This window comes from Sinohyriopsis cumingii, unplaced genomic scaffold (assembly GCF_028554795.1).
Source record: "Sinohyriopsis cumingii isolate HCF-2022 unplaced genomic scaffold, ASM2855479v2 utg003811l, whole genome shotgun sequence".
Taxonomy (NCBI): Eukaryota; Metazoa; Mollusca; class Bivalvia; order Unionida; family Unionidae; genus Sinohyriopsis; species Sinohyriopsis cumingii.
Window position 1 is genome coordinate 80,653 of NW_028316599.1, and position 16,281 is coordinate 96,933.

A 16,281-nucleotide genomic window follows, 5' to 3' on the forward strand; every position below is an offset into this window, starting at 1 on the left:
ATAAGACAAGACAAGAAAATACAACAAGAAGAATTATGATTTTTTTTTATCAATTCTGGAGCTGCTAAAATTTTGTCATTGCCAGATGTATATTGTAACATCACTTTTAAAACAAATTCTTTCAATTATTAATTGATGCAGTTTACTGTAAGTAGATTACATGACCTCAAATTGGCTTACATACACGACTGGATTGATTTTTATTCATGTCGCATTGAGAGTAAGTGTGATGACATTCAAATATCTTATTGTTTCAAAGAAACACCTCTGGGAAATTTTAAAAGGACTATAAGGAACACATAGAACAAATACGGAGGGCACAAAACGGAATAGTAAATAAATAGCATTAGTTATTTTTTAGTGGATCCATTTATATCTCAAACAACACTTGTTTTACAAACGAACTTGTTATAGTGGGAATCTTGGTCTATTACGCGGTGAAATTGATGGTGATGAAAGACGGACAGTGCATTGCTATTCAAGCTCTCCTCATCGACGAAATAAGTCATCTTCAATTATCAACATTTGAATATGAGTTTTCTTTCATCATTACAAGGCAAATGATTCCATACACATGCATACATACATACATACATACATAAGTACATACATACATACATACACACACACATATATACATACATGCACACACATACATACATACATACACACACACACATACATACATACGTACATACATACATATATATATATACATACATACACACACACATACATACATACATACATACATACATACATACATACACACAAACATACATATATACATACACACACATACATACATACATACATACATACAGACACACACATACATACATACATACATACATACATACATACATACATACATACATACATACATACCCAACGACAATAACTAAAAGGAGAAGCATGTTTATAATACAGCATTAAGAAAGAAAATAAATTGTAAAAAAGCCAAAGTAAAAAGAAATTCAAACGATCTTTCTAGAAGAAGGGAAAATTAAAAGAAGAACACACCTCAGGACAACTCACTTGTCAGGCTGACAATAGCCATTGTATAGGACGCATAAGTTCTGATTTTATTGATATTTTATATACAAATGGAACATTATCTTTCAATCAACGGACTCTATGAGGAAAAATATTATTTTACCAATCTAATTGACAAAATACATCGACAACTATCTATACGGTTGCAAAGAACAAGTTTTGTTGTTGGATATGACAATATTTTCGATGAACTAAACAACAATATATTTTGTTGCATTAGTGACAAGATTGTAACGTGCTGTTTTCACCACTGACGGTTTTAATAACATAGATATGTTCATGAAAAAGGCAAATGGTGACAACGTAAGAAGTAGAGATGATAAATGTCTAGAACACAATTCAAAACTTAAAGTTACTCTGAGTAGAAATTACACAGTGAACTTAACGAACTACGCCTCAGAATTAGTAGGATTCAATAACCAGATATATATATATATAAAGAGAGAGAGACAGACAGACAGACAGACAGAGAGGTATTTGCTGAATCGGGTAGCGTTTGAGGATTTCTGAAACCTAAAAATGTATGCATTTACCTCGACCAAATCAATAACACAATAAATAACTCATATGATTATTATTTGTTTACTAGAGTCTGTATCAATTAAAAAGTTTCACTTCAATTTTCTTTAAACAGTGTTACAAGAAATTACAGGGTGATAAAATTAACATTTTGAATATCAGCATAAAAGAGATGTAAAGTTATATTTTAGGCTATACTGTAACATTACATTTCTTAACGTAGGATAAAAGACAAAAGTAACATTTAGACCCCACTAAAGATTATTCTGCAATTGTTGTTTTCCTTTAAGCATTGAGCAAGAATCAGGCGAAAGATGTTACACTACGTCGAATAATTAACACTGACCTAACCTCAAAAGAACAAACAACGTATAATCAAGTGATCATCATTACAAACATTAGATGCAGCTAACAGCAATTTCGCATACAAAGTAGCTCATAATCAAATACATAGGATGTTGGAAGAAAATAATTTGAAATAGCCTGGCATGTAAAGGAGTAAAGCAACAATACATTATCAGCTATTGAACACAGTGAAAATTAAATAGTAAATTAGATATCTAACAGACTGATGCATATGAACCGTTCAGACATATGTTCATTACTTTATCTACGCAATGCAAGACATTCAAAGAGTAAAGGAAATAGCAAATGTGATACCCAATATTCAACAAAATATCTACATTTTAATGGAATGAAATGATCAATGAGATATATGCGAAGTAGAAAAACACTGGAAGACTACAATACTCTGCAATCACAGCTGCAAAGGTTACAGAGAGACTAAAGTAATGAAATACGCAACAACAGCAACAACAACAAAAAACAACAAAGCAAAACAAAATAAACCAAACAAGAGAACAAGAAAACCCACAAACAAATGCACAAGTTGCAGAAAAGGAATGATTTAACAGATATTGCTCAAAAGGTAGGGTATGTCCGAAAATAAATAATCCAAGCACGATGGGATCTATGAAAACTACATTATCATTTAACTATTACAGACTGAAGTCAGAAGATGACAACAAAAGGAGGTTAAATTCATCGAATTTGACAACAAATCACATGATGAGGTTGAACAATCAAGAACAGATGCAACAGAATATGTTCATCAAGTGATTGATAACATCGGTGATATAGAAAAATCGACAAATTGGAGACAGATACATTCAAAACTGAAATCGATCAGAAGACATGCTCGTCCAATAGTAACACTAATGTAGTTAGAACTGAAGCAGATCAGAAGACACCGTCGTTAAGTAGTATAACTGATGTAGTTTAAAATGAAGTCTAACAGAATACACTCTCGTTAAGTGATATTGCTGATGTAGTTGAAACTGAAGTCAGTCAGAAGACACCCTCGTTAAGTGGTATTGCTGATGTAGTTTTCCCTGAAGTATACCAGAAGACACCCTCGTTAAGTGGTATTGCTGATGTAGTTGAAAATGAAGTCAATCAGGAGGCAACCTCGTTAAGTGGTAGCAATTATGTAGTTAAAACTGAAGTAAACGAAAACAGAATTTAAACCTGAACTGAACACAGAAATGGGTTAACAAAGTCGTTGTTAGAATGAATGACTTAAAAACGGAAAGCGATTATAACAAAATGGCGTTTCTTGGGGAACTAAGCTAATACTTCGGTATATATTGCTTTGCGATTTTCGCGATAATAAAGGGTACTCGGACAGCACACCGTAGCCAAATTTTATAATTTAGACTGTCATTTATTAGGCCAAAGCATTTGGTTAAAGAGGGGCAAAGTTGTCTTTCAGGAAGCATCAGGAATTTCAAAACTGATCATGGAAGGAATCATGATAAAAGAGACACGTGAGCGAGGAAGAACCCATTGGGTACGAAAACCTCTTTACCTCTCTCTCGTCACAAACCAGATAATAAATAACATTTTTTTCTAATTCAAGGTATTGAATGCAAGAATGTTCCTCTTGATAAAGTTTCGTAAATTGAGTTTACAGAATGCATCCATGTAGTCTGTCTCGGTAATCCAATTCTATAATGCGATTCTTCTTGTAACAGGCAAGAAGTTCTCTTAATCAGCAGTAGAATATTAAAAAAGTCTCTTTGAACGATGTCCTTACCTAAATGTCATGACTTAAAATTCCTCATATTAAACAGCTATTAAGTTTGAAATTTTAATCTTTGCGTTGCCTTATCCATCATTTTCTGCATTTACCCTGAAGTAGGTGTTGAATGAATGAGACAGGTTGTGCACATTTTTGTAAGCAACGTTTGACCTAAGTTTAGCACAGCATATAGATTAAAATCACTATCACCTCAGCATTCAACCATAACTCTTCGTCACATGATTATTTGTACCCCGGTTAGTTGGAATCTAAAGCATCTCTGTCCAAAACATGTGTCTTATGGTCGTGTGTAGGATCGATTGATTTTATTTCCTGGTACGTTTAGTTATATGTATTGCTATTATCAATTCTAAAAGTATGGTCATAAGCGTCCTCTATTACAGTATGTCTATTAACAGTGCTAACAGTATGGTCATAAGGGTCCTCTATTACAGCGTGGCTATTAACAGTGCTAACAGTATGGTCATGATCGTCCTCTGTTTCAGTATGGCTATTAACAGTGCTAACAGTATGGTCATAAGCGTCCTCTATTACAGTATGTCTATTAATAGTGCTAAAAGTATGGTCATGATCGTCCTCTATTATAGTATGGCTATTAACAGTGCTAACAGTATGGTCATAAGCGTCCTCTATTACAGTATGGCTGTTATATAAGCGTCCTCAATTACAGCATGTATTGTCTGTAGGTCCGTTGAATCATACGCACTTTCCTCGTTTGAATCTGCACACTGAACATTACAGTAATTAGAGTCGTTTCGAAATGCCAGAATGGGTATTTTCTCTGTGACCTTTGTCCTATTTCCTTTATCTAGTGCTGCATATATAGTATCTGTTGACACACAATTTGAGGTTAATGAAGGTAAACTGATCGCTGCAATACCCTCGTGACTATTTTCACGCTCTCCGTCCTCATTATATCCTCTATTAGACAACGTAATTACTCCCTGAGATGTATTTGTTGTTGTACGTTTCTGTGTTCTTTTTCTTCGAATTCTGAAAAATATGAGTTGTCCTGTACGAATGAAACCTTTTTTCCAACAATATTAAATATGTAACACAATTATTAAAATCACTTATCAACATTACAATTATTAAAACCACGTATCAACTTTATTAAAATCACGTATCAACGTTACAATAATTAAAATCACTTATCAACATCACTCGAAAATAATAAAATATCATTGTATTTCACTCATTTTGATACGTTTTAGGAGAAGACGATACAGTTGCCAGAGCAGCTGGTTGTTTTCTGTTCTTTTTTTTCTTTTGATTGACGAATGTAGCATAAGCGAATATTTGCATGTTTGACTTGATAAACAGTTGAAATATGTCCGTGCTCCAGTCTTTGTAAGGCACATTATTCAAATGTGTTGGCAGTAGTTTTGCCTTTTGTTGGCTTCAAATCTGTACCTTTATTACTGTTGTTGTTGTAGTAGGGTTTAACGCCATTTTTCAGCACACGATAGGCTATACATGGCGGCCAGTATTAATGGTGGAGGAAGAACCCGGGAAAACGCCGGAAAGAACCACCAACCCACGACAAGCTACTGGCAAGCTTTATCGCATACTCACATTAGCTGAATCCGAGACTCGAACCCACGCAGACATAGTTGAGATGGCAGTGATCCGTAACGGAGAGCGCTTTAGACCACTCGGCCACTAGGCCCCACACCCTTTATTACTGCTATACAGTTTTTGATTGCTCAGACACTCTAGTGTGTTTCTTTTCCAGATATATATATATATATATATATATATATATATATATATATATATATATATATATATATATATATATATATATATATATATATATATATATATATATATATATATATATATATATATATATAATGACTCTCTGGTATTACTTTAAGTACTAGAAAAGAATGAGAAGTGACAAGCTTTGTAACATTCAACAAATAATTTATTTCCCTAGTTATACAAAAGTAAAAGTGCAAAAAAAAATAACTTGCAGTTTCTAGCAAAAAAACTATTGCCTAACTGAAAGTTTTGTTCTGTAAGGTTCGTAATGTTTAAAAAAATTTGTTATACTTATAACCATATGTCTATTACTAAAATTATAATATAAAATGGGTAGTAAACATTAGGTTGACCTTGCAATTCGTGGGGAATTTCCAAAGTTACAGACTCAGATTGAGATAAACATGTTGTTCACAAAACCAAAATCAATGAATCAGGTCAGGTAGAAAATGTACTAGAATTTGGATAGCATATTAAAAAAAACACAAAGTAAACTAAAACACAAACAATGAAATATATATATTGCCTTCCATATTTATTGATTTTATGTTGAGATGGCAACTTTCTTTACCATTCCCGAAAAAAGACGTTGAGCAGACTTAAAGAAAATATGAAATATGGTCAAGTTAGATGAAATCCAATACTTTTTTAAAACTGTAAAATTTCTTGCTATACCTTATGACCAGAAGAATAGCAACACCAAAGATGACCATAGCTACAACGGTAATAGATACACCGACAATTACACCATCTGTAACGAAAAAAATCTTTGTTATTATGGATGTTTTTTTTTAAACAAACAAATACAGTGAAACAAACTGACTTTATATTTGGTATTCTCTAGTCGATAAATATTTTATTCGTTTTTGTAAACTAGTCAGATACAAATATGAGCTTGTTTGGCACTGTTCTGTTGGAAACTTTTAAGGACAAAATTCGAACCCACCCATATTATCTAGAACGGTTGTCATTTTGTTTCCTGTCGTAGAATGAAGAACAAAAGGAAAGTGCTCAAAGTCACTAAACTGATTAAGCTCAGTGTTATAAAAATGAAAGACTTCTGCTTTATTCAGTGGTGGCCACCTCTAGTCGTGGGGTGTGGAGAAATGGAGAGTCGGAGACAATTCCGAGCTTTCGACACATCTCTAAGCCGTAGTCACATACGTTCAAGCAATAATTCATTTATAGAAAATTGTTTAGTTTGAGGAAGTCAATTTTTTAGCAAATTGTTTGGATGATTTTAAGTCATAATAACAATGTTTTGTTTCAATCTGACAGATTTTGCACTGTTTTGAAAACGGTGAACAAATGTCCCTGGCATAACTTTAGCGCTTTGTCAGCAGCGAACAAACTGTTAAAAATCGACCACCTCATTCTAAGAGTTTGTTGGGGGTTGTTGTTGTTTTGTTTTTTTTAAATAGAAATTATAAGTTAAAGCATCTAGAAAAAGAGAAGAAAATGCAACTTATTTCATCAATAGACTATATTTTGACTAGCAACAACATAAACATTTTGTAGAAACGACATAATTTTTAAAAAATCTGCAACAGCTGATATTTGTTGAATGAATTATTGTTATTAAGTTATACGTATAGCTTTCCGTGTCGCTTCTGCTTTAGACTAGAATACTCAGCGGCTCTGATTTGACTTGTTAGTAAGTGTTTTGGGCATGTGAATCTATATTCATTTTCGTCCGTTCTGGTGCTGACTTCCACTTTAAATGTTAGTTAATACAGCTCCAAGATGGGTTACTCATCTCAGAAAAATTGCTCATCATAAGGGAAAATCCAGATAAAAACTGTGTATTTCTGACACGAACTACAAAATAAATTGAATCATCTCACTCGCTAAAGATAATATAATTTTTCATGTAAAAATATTCTTTCAGTCGACTTTCTTTTCCATACAGATTTCGTACATTGATATTTTTTGTTGTCATCGTCATTTTTACCTGATTTACGTATCATCCTAGAAGAAACGTTGGCTTCAGAAGTCACCGCTTTGTGTATCAATGTTGGTGTATTTTCAAACGTTATTGGACTATTTGACACATTATCCAATCGTGCTGAACTCGAAAATGTTGCTACTGTAGTTGTACTTGAAGACGGCGTGTCTTAAAAATAAAGACTCATGCTGTAATAGCAGGACTCTGGAAACATATATGCTGGCTAGAGAGAATGTCACATATATGTGCCGTTAATAGCAGTATTAGCACTAGCAATAGGGATATCGGTGACGATGATGGCAGTGGTATTGCTGGTGGTCGTACTAGGAAAATTAGTAGACGTACAAGAGACGAGGTTGGACCAAGTATAGTCGATCTCATTTAGGTCTGTTTAGTGCAGTGCAGGCGAGAAATATGTTGTTTTCTTCAAAGAAATTATTAAATCATTTGGTTCGGTGAATGCACGAAATAAGGAATATTTATTAAATGGAGTGAAATGGGCAATGAATGTTAAGAAAGAAGACGCTACATAGTTATTTATTTGCAGTAGCAGTTACCGTCTGTGTGATCCGTTGATTTTAATTTCATACACAATGGTTCCTGTGAACAAGTTGATTATACTCTTTACTGACGCTGACTGTATCAATTTGTAAACCAGTATTATTTAGGCAGACTCGAAAGACGTTCGTTAATATACTCTATGTAAACTTGTAGTAAAGGGTATTTAAGTTTAAATGTAGGGTATTTAAGTATAACTATGAAGTATTTAAGTAGCATACAGTTGTTTAAGGTTTGAACCAATTTCATTAATAACAGCTATATTGTTTAGCGCATTGATATGGCATTGCAGACTTGAACTGTTCAGATGTTTCGATACTGTATCTTTAGGTTATGAAGGGTGGTTTGAGCGCAATAAATGAAATAGTTATTGAGAGAATTTTTTTACGAACAGCCTTTATTAAATAAAAATCCTGATTTTTTGTACAAATTCGAATACTGTTTATGCAAGGACGATATCAACTATCTAAAAAATCCATCTAGCTGTTTCTTTTCTCTACAACTGATCACTGTGTTTGCTCATATCCTCTCTCTCTCTCTCTCTTTCTTATCCTTTGGTCGGTTTGACTTAACTTTTACCATCATTCATAAGTCCAGAGACATCGTGGGATGGCACAAACGAAAATTTCATAGATTTTAGTCCATAATATGATATGATGGTCCAGAGAGAGAGAGAGAGAAAGGGGGAGGGGGGCTTTGTTTGGACATTTTCGTATTTAATCAATAATAATCGATTTTTAGAACACTATTTGTATGTTTAATAAACAACAACAACAACAAAACATTAAACCGAGATATTTACCGTATAATGTCGACATGATATGCAACTTTGAATCATTCATAAACACTGTAGATAAATCCCAATGAAAGTGCACACATATCTTTACGACGAACCATATTGTAGGCTATCTGGTGTGATTTCTATTTCAAGGTTTTAATCCAGCCCAAATTCCTTTTCTCTATCACTCCACATTTCTGCGTAGTTTGTCCTCTATGCATGAGAGGGGAGGGAGAACATAAAGCAGAAATAATTGTGATGAAAATGTGTACCATATTGAAATTCATTTACAAAATGGGGATTATTAATACTTTGTATTATATATATATATATATATATATATATATATATATATATATATATATATATATATATATATATATATATATATATATATATATATATAAAGAATGACATTCAGTAAGAGTAATCAATAAAGATATTGAATCCCTGCATTTATATACACACTTGAGAACTGTTATGAACATACCACATATGAAATCCTGTTAAAGCTGATTAAGACATTTAGAAACAAAGTTCTGTATGAAACATAACTGTTGAACTGCTAAAGTATCGCACAAGGTTATACTCTAATATTTAGGCTAGGTTGACTGTTATCGAAAATTACTTGCAAAGTTAAACATTGCGAAAAGGTAGGAGATAAATATAAAAGCGGTTTTTGTGACAAAATTCGAGAAGTATTTCGAAGTAAAAATGAAATTAAAATGTAATACCTTTAAGGTAGCAGTAAGAGAGTGTCACTTCGCATAGACCTGAAACACTAACGCATGGAATATTCGGACGTTCCTCAAACGTATGGTAACTCCAATTCGGAACCCATTGGGGTAAACACCGACTCTGGACAGTAACTTCAGCACGTGTGACCACTTTGTCCTCAGGAGTGCAGCACGTTCCTGACACGCATTGAAGTGAGTTGAACACGTTGCCTTCGTCGCATTGAAATAATTGTGCTGAAATAAAGAATCATTTGTATAAATTATGAAAGCAAAATACGTAATATGATTCTTCTATATCAGCGACTAGACACATTAGATACAGTTGGCTTGTATTCTTCTAATCTTAACAGGATTTCCTTTTATAGTTGAAACAACTGAAGAGATTGGTCTAGCAAACATGTATGCTAGGATGTCCAGTAATAAGCTAGTTTTATAACACGTATGCGAGGATGTCCAGTAATAAGCTAGTCTAATAACATGCATGCGAGTATGCCAGTAATAAGCTAGTATAATAACATGCATGCGAGGATGTCCAGTAATAATCTGGTATTATAATATGTATGCGAGGATATCTAGTACTAAGCTAGTATAATAGCATGCATGCAAGGATGTCCAGTAATGAGCTAGCATTATAACATGCATGTGAAGAGGTCCAGTAATAAGCTAGTATAATAAGATGCTGCGAGGATGTCCAGTAATAAGCTAGTATAATAACATGCATGCGAGGATGTCCAGTAATAAGCTAGTATAATAGCATGTATGCCAAGATGCCCAGTAATAAGATACTATAATAACATTCATACGAGGATGTTCAGTAATAATTATAGGTTACTGCGTTTGTATGGGAAAATATGAACGAGTTTTGGGATGGAATACTGCACGACCTTGGGAGTGCAGTATATCCTTCCGACAAAACGAGTTCATATTTTCCCATACAAATGCAGTAACCTTTTTATTATATGCTCATTTTTTTAATTCTACCTAAGGTTTAATTATATAAACAAAATACTGTACAAGAACAACGTAAATGATTGAATGCCGTATTCCAAACTAAATACACAAGCGCAGATTTGTCATTACACAATGACATCATTATTAATGCGCACATAACTCCGGCCAGATAAATTTGAACTTAGTCGCGCGTTCGACATAACTTTCGAAAGAAAATGGCGTGTCTAGTTAAAATTGAAATTTGCAGTCATATTGTGAATGAATGCGCATTGCAACAACTTTTCCATTTGATCGGGAATGAATATATTTTGGTATTTTGTTTCGATTCGACGAAAGTTTGTGATTTTGGACTGGATTGATCTGTGCAAATTATACATGAAATGTATCAGATTGAAGTGGCACGGGAGAAGCTTGTTTACTTCTGCAACTGTGTTTCTGTTTCTGTCATTGAATGTTTGAAATCATAATGTGGGAAAAATATGAAGTCTTTCAATTGCAATTATCAAAAAGACGCTATAGAATTTAATGCTTATTTCATTTTGAGTGCAGTAAGGAGGATACAATTGCACTTATCATCGAAATTACAGCAGAATTTCGAAATGCATACTCCCGATTGAAAACCTATGACATGGCTCATGTAATTCGGATTTGCAGAATTAAGAAAATACATTTTGAGGAAATTCAGGATGCAAAACTGTAAGTATATTTTATTTTACCATTCTTATCACCAGTTAAAGAGGAGAGTATATAACTTGTCACTTGTATGTTATTTGTAAGGACCTTATCTTCCGTCTGTTATATAATGTAGCTAGCCTAAATCAGTAACATTGTATTAACGCGGAATGTGCCAAACCAGCTAGGGTTTTTTTGCAGTCCACGAAACACGTTTTAGTTCATTCAGAAATAAATTTAAACAACCACAACGTAAAGAGCCTCTTACGCGAGTGTACGTGATTTGCATACAAATCAAAAGTGCTGGCGTCTGCGTCCATTGTTTGTTTACAATAGAAAGTAGTTCCTTTCTGCACGTGAATGCTATATGTGTATTGTCGCGCAGTTCAGTATCGGGTAATATTGAGCGATTCTGACATCGTAAAGTTAACGGGTGAAAAAAGGAGCATATAATAAGCTAGTATTATAACATGTATGCAAGGATGTCCAGTAATAAGCTAGTGTAATAACATGTATGCCAAGATGTCCAGTAATAAGCTAGTATAATGACATGTATGCCAGTCTGTCCAGCAATAAGCTAGTATAATGACATGTATGCCAGGATGTCCAGTAATAAGCTAGTATAATAACATGAATGCGAGGATGTCTATTAATAAGTCAGTATTATAACATGTATGCAGGGATGTTAGGTAATAAGCTAGTATTATAACATGTATGCAAGCATGTTCAGTAATAAGCTGGTATAATAACATGTATGCAGGGATGTTCAGTAATAAGCTAGCATTATAACATGCATGCCAGGATGTCTAGTAATACGCTAGTATTATAACATGTATGCAAGGATGTTCACTAATAAGCTAGTATAATAACATGCATGCGAGAATGTTTAGTAATATGCTAGTATTATAACATGTATGCAAGGATGTCCAGTAATAAGCTAGTGTACTAGCATGTATGCCAAGATGTCCAGTAATAAGCTAGTATAATAACATGTATGCCAGGATGTCCAGCAATAAGCCGGTATAATAACATGTATGCCAAGATGTCCAGTAAAAAGCTAGTAGAATAACATGCATACGAGGATGTCCAGTAATAAGCTAGTATAATAACATGTATGCCAAGATTTCCAGTAATAAGATAGTATAATAACATGTATGCAAGGATGTCCAGTACTAAGCTAGTATAATAACATGTATGCAACGATGTCCAGTAATTAGCTAATATAATAACATGCATGCGACGATGTTCAGTAATAAGCTAATAAAATAACATGCATGCAAGGATGTCCAGTAGGAATCTAGTATAATAACAAGTATGCAAGGATGTCCAGTACTAAGCTAGTATAATAACATGCATGCGAGGATGTCCAGTAATACGCTACTATAATAACATGTATGCAAGGATGTCCAGTAATAAGCTTATATTATAACATGCATGCGAGGATGTTTAGTAATTTGCTAGTATTATACCATGTATGCAAGGATGTCCAGTAATAAGCTAGTATAATAACATGTATGCAAGTATGTCCAGTAATAAGCTAGTATATTAATATGCATGCGAGGATGTTCAGTAATAAGCTAGTGTAATAACATGCATGCGAGAATGTTCAGTAATAAGCTAGTATTATAACATGTATGCAAGGATGTCCAGTAATAAGCTAGTATATTAATATGCATGCGAGTATGTCCAGTAATAAGCTAGTGTAATAACATGTATGCAAGTATGTCCAGTAATAAGCTAGTATAATAATAAGCATGAGAGGATGCCCAGTAAAAATCTAGCATTATAACATGTATGAGATGATGTCTAGTAATAAGCTAGTATTATAACATGTATGCAAGGATGTCCAGTAATAATCTGGTATAATAGCATGCACTCGAGGATGCCCAGTAGTAAGCTAGTATAATATGAATGTTAAACTGCACGGATGTTTGATTAAGCTCAATAAAATTTATCATTGTTTAAAAAATAAGAAAACAAATTTCCCACTAAGTCATGGGCAGGCGTAATTTTCATTATGATCATGTATTATCATTAATAACTGTCTGCACTCGGATGCTACATTCTATTGTGAGTGTTAAAACAGCGTCCCAACAGTGTTCTTAGCAAAGGGTATTGAACCAGTAAACATACTTGACTGACATAAAAACAATTTATTTTATCAACATTATGAAGTTCCAGAAATTTGTGGCCAGCTTGCAGAACCCAAATAATAGTGTGTGTGTGTGTGTGTGTGTGTGTGTGTGTGTGTCGAAGCATTTGTTCTCTCATACTGCTGGACTTATATATCACTTTTGATTGACGATGGTCTAGATGCTGTTCCCGTAATCACTGTAGATCATACATTAATGTCAATGAAAAGCAAACTACTGCAAAACGAAACAAAAGTTCCGAAGAAAAATGTATTATCTTTCAAAAATCAATTTTATTGGATTATTTATATTTTTAAAATTCTATTATTTTTGAGGTGAAGTTGTATCTTTTTGTCGATACCCGATGTTTTTCTTTTTGTTCTGTAATAGAAGCATATGACGTTATTGTCAAGATTTATGCAAAGGAAAGATCGCTGACAAGAACATTTAAAATATCTGCTTTTTATTGTTATTTTTATGTACTTCACGATGCCGCAGATATGATTTTTCATATTACAATATAAGTCACTCATCCTAAAATGGGGAATGGTTTTCAAAGTGTTACACATACACATACAATCACAAATTCCACCCACCCACCCACACACACACACACACACACACACACACGTGTAAGTAATTTTGCTGAACATCAAAGATAATTTAAACGATGTAGTTGCAATAATTATTTAAAGAAACCTGGAGGAAGGATGAAGCCATATGTTATCAATGAAAATTAAATATTTCTTGCTACTCGTGTATAGATTTGCAGCATACATTGTATGTTGTTTTGGTTTTTCCTAATTCTGTACAAATGCCTTTGGCAGACTACGTGCAAAATTATCGGAGAGCAGTGGCGTCAGTATGCACACAAAGCTGATGGTCAAGAAAGCCATTGTGTTGCCGACCATGCTTTATCCGTGCAAAATCTTGACGGGGTAGAGACGCCATGCCAAGAAGCTGAACGATTTCCACCTGGGTTGCCTGGGAAACTGATGAAGATAAGATGACAGGACAGGGTTCAATATACTGAGGTTCTCTCTAGAGCAGGTTTGTATAGCATCCACTCCTTGATAATGTGCTGGTCACGTCACCAGGATGTCAGAAGAACGACTGGCAAAGATTTTCTGCGGCTAGCTGAAGGAGGAAAGAGATCTCATGGTGGTTAAAAGAAATGCTTCAACGAATCTCTCAAGTTATCCTTGAAACATTCCATCCCCTTAAAGTATGCCACAGATAGTTCAGATCACAAACTGGACTCAACGACCTCACATAAATCAACCTAATTAGTGATATCATGGTTGTCTTTGACCAAGAAGGACGAACCACAATTATGTACAGCAAATAAAACTTTAAAATCAAATTCCCATTTTTCTGAATCGGTATTCCTTTCAACATTAAAGACGTTAGGCCTTTACAATGTAAAGTAAAGTCGACGCTTCAATAAATCTACTGCCTACTGTGGTACTACAGGTTTATATCAGCATGGGTCGACATAGCTAACTTGTACATATACATTTCTTTTGCAGTGGATTTGATGTTCTGCGTCAAAAGCTTCCATTATTTCCTGAGAAGTTCATAATATGCACGAGACATCATAATCTCATACATATTCATGTCAAAAGATTTGATCCTGAGTGAAAAATCCGATGTTCTGGCATGTTCAAATGAACTGGATGCACATGCTGAAGACAAAACATAATACCATTAAGCGTATGTTAACGGTTTACTTAAATTGCACGCACAAACAAGCTAAGGCACTCACTGTCTTGCCTTTACGCGTGAGCCTCCATACTGTCTTGACTAAATTTAAATATATTACATCAAGCCCCAAAATAAAATTTATACAAGAATCATACCTAATAATAAGTTTTTCTTTATCTAGGTGACAATTATCAACATAGAACAACTAGTAGGTTGTGCATTTTCAATACAAAAAGAGAAAATCATCATCAAATTTGATCATTTGATCTCAAAATTGAGCACGAAACATGACGATGTCTAATAGAGATTAAATCTGTGTCAAGCATCGTCATCATCGGTGAGTATTGTAATCCAGAAACTTAAGACGGAAGTTATCGAATCTGCGACTTAACTAAAGGATTCAAAGGCATCATGTGGATTGGAAAGTCAAAGAAAGTGTTAAGCTAATTACAGATGCAGAGAAATGGGGAATTCTAAAAAAGAATTTGTAAAGGAATCCCAAACATCCCCAGTCGGAATATAATGGGGCTCACGTCAAGGATCAGGAGCGGGACCACGATTCCAACGTTAGGAATATTACCTGCCGAGAACAATGAAACTTTCTAATGGACATATACACTAACAGTGGCGAAACGAGGGTTCAAGGCGCCATTTTTTTCTTGGTGCCCCTACTTCGGCACAGAGAAGAGTTTTTGTCAGTTGCTATCCTCCATCGTTCTCCTCTAAATATAGGTTTTGTGAGGATTTGCCACTGTTACTCTAAGATATGTTGAAATACAATGAAAATGTATGCTGCAAAAAACCTCCCGACGGCACCCACTTACTCCAAGCTAGATGGGGACAATTGCCCCGCCACCCCATCCCAAGATGCATCCACACCCGCTTGCTCCACCACTGGGTGCTACAGTTACAAAGATAGCAAAGCGGATTTATGAGAGGATGTCGATTACAAAATCAATTAAAGTCAGGTAGAACTACCTACCTTTTTTGATAAGACACAAGGCAAAGATTCCTACAAAAGCAACTTTCATTGTAATTTCTGTTATCCGTATTTAGGATGTATGTATCAGACAGCAAAGCAACGATAGTCCTGCGTATCCATACGAACTGAATAGGATATTAATGTTACGTGCTAAAGGTCATATAAATGAAGTCAATCAGTCAAGGATGAATCATTCACGCAATTCAAGTAAACTAAACACTCATGTGTAAGAAGTAAAAGGAAGTTATATATATATATATATATATATATATATATATATATATATATATATATATATATATATATATATATATACAGACAGCTCCGTATGCTTTACTTGTAGTCTTTATTTCTTTATAGACAAACATGTATAATACCA

At 34.1% G+C, this 16,281-nt stretch overlaps 1 protein-coding gene across 2 annotated transcripts; it reads right to left on the reverse strand.

Moving 5' to 3' along the window:
* Nucleotides 1-1,027: 1,027 nt before the first annotated feature.
* LOC149769408 (uncharacterized) lies at nt 1,028-16,037 on the reverse strand. 2 transcript variants are annotated; one of them, XM_089949900.1, is made up of 5 exons: nt 15,903-16,037; nt 9,459-9,695; nt 7,395-7,556; nt 6,119-6,194; nt 1,028-4,669 (listed from the first exon to the last, which is right to left on the reverse strand). In XM_089949900.1, exons 1-5 carry the CDS (start codon nt 15,949-15,951, stop codon nt 4,309-4,311), a joined length of 885 nt encoding a protein of 294 aa, XP_089806026.1. In that variant the 5' UTR covers nt 15,952-16,037; the 3' UTR covers nt 1,028-4,308. The 2 variants fall into 2 exon arrangements, with proteins under 2 accessions (XP_089806026.1, XP_089806027.1); XM_089949901.1 differs by lacking the exon at nt 7,395-7,556.
* Nucleotides 16,038-16,281: the final 244 nt, after the last annotated feature.

Bases quoted from the DNA above. Each gene is read 5' to 3' on its own strand.
- LOC149769408 (XM_089949900.1), bottom strand. From the start codon at position 15,951: ATGAAAGTTGCTTTTGTAGGAATCTTTGCCTTGTGTCTTATCAAAAAA. The intron at 6,195-7,394 runs GTAAAAATGACG...TTTTCGTTACAG, and splicing joins TAGGATGATACGTAAATCAG to ATGGTGTAATTGTCGGTGTA. The intron at 4,670-6,118 runs GTATAGCAAGAA...CATATTTTTCAG, and splicing joins GCTATTCTTCTGGTCATAAG to AATTCGAAGAAAAAGAACAC.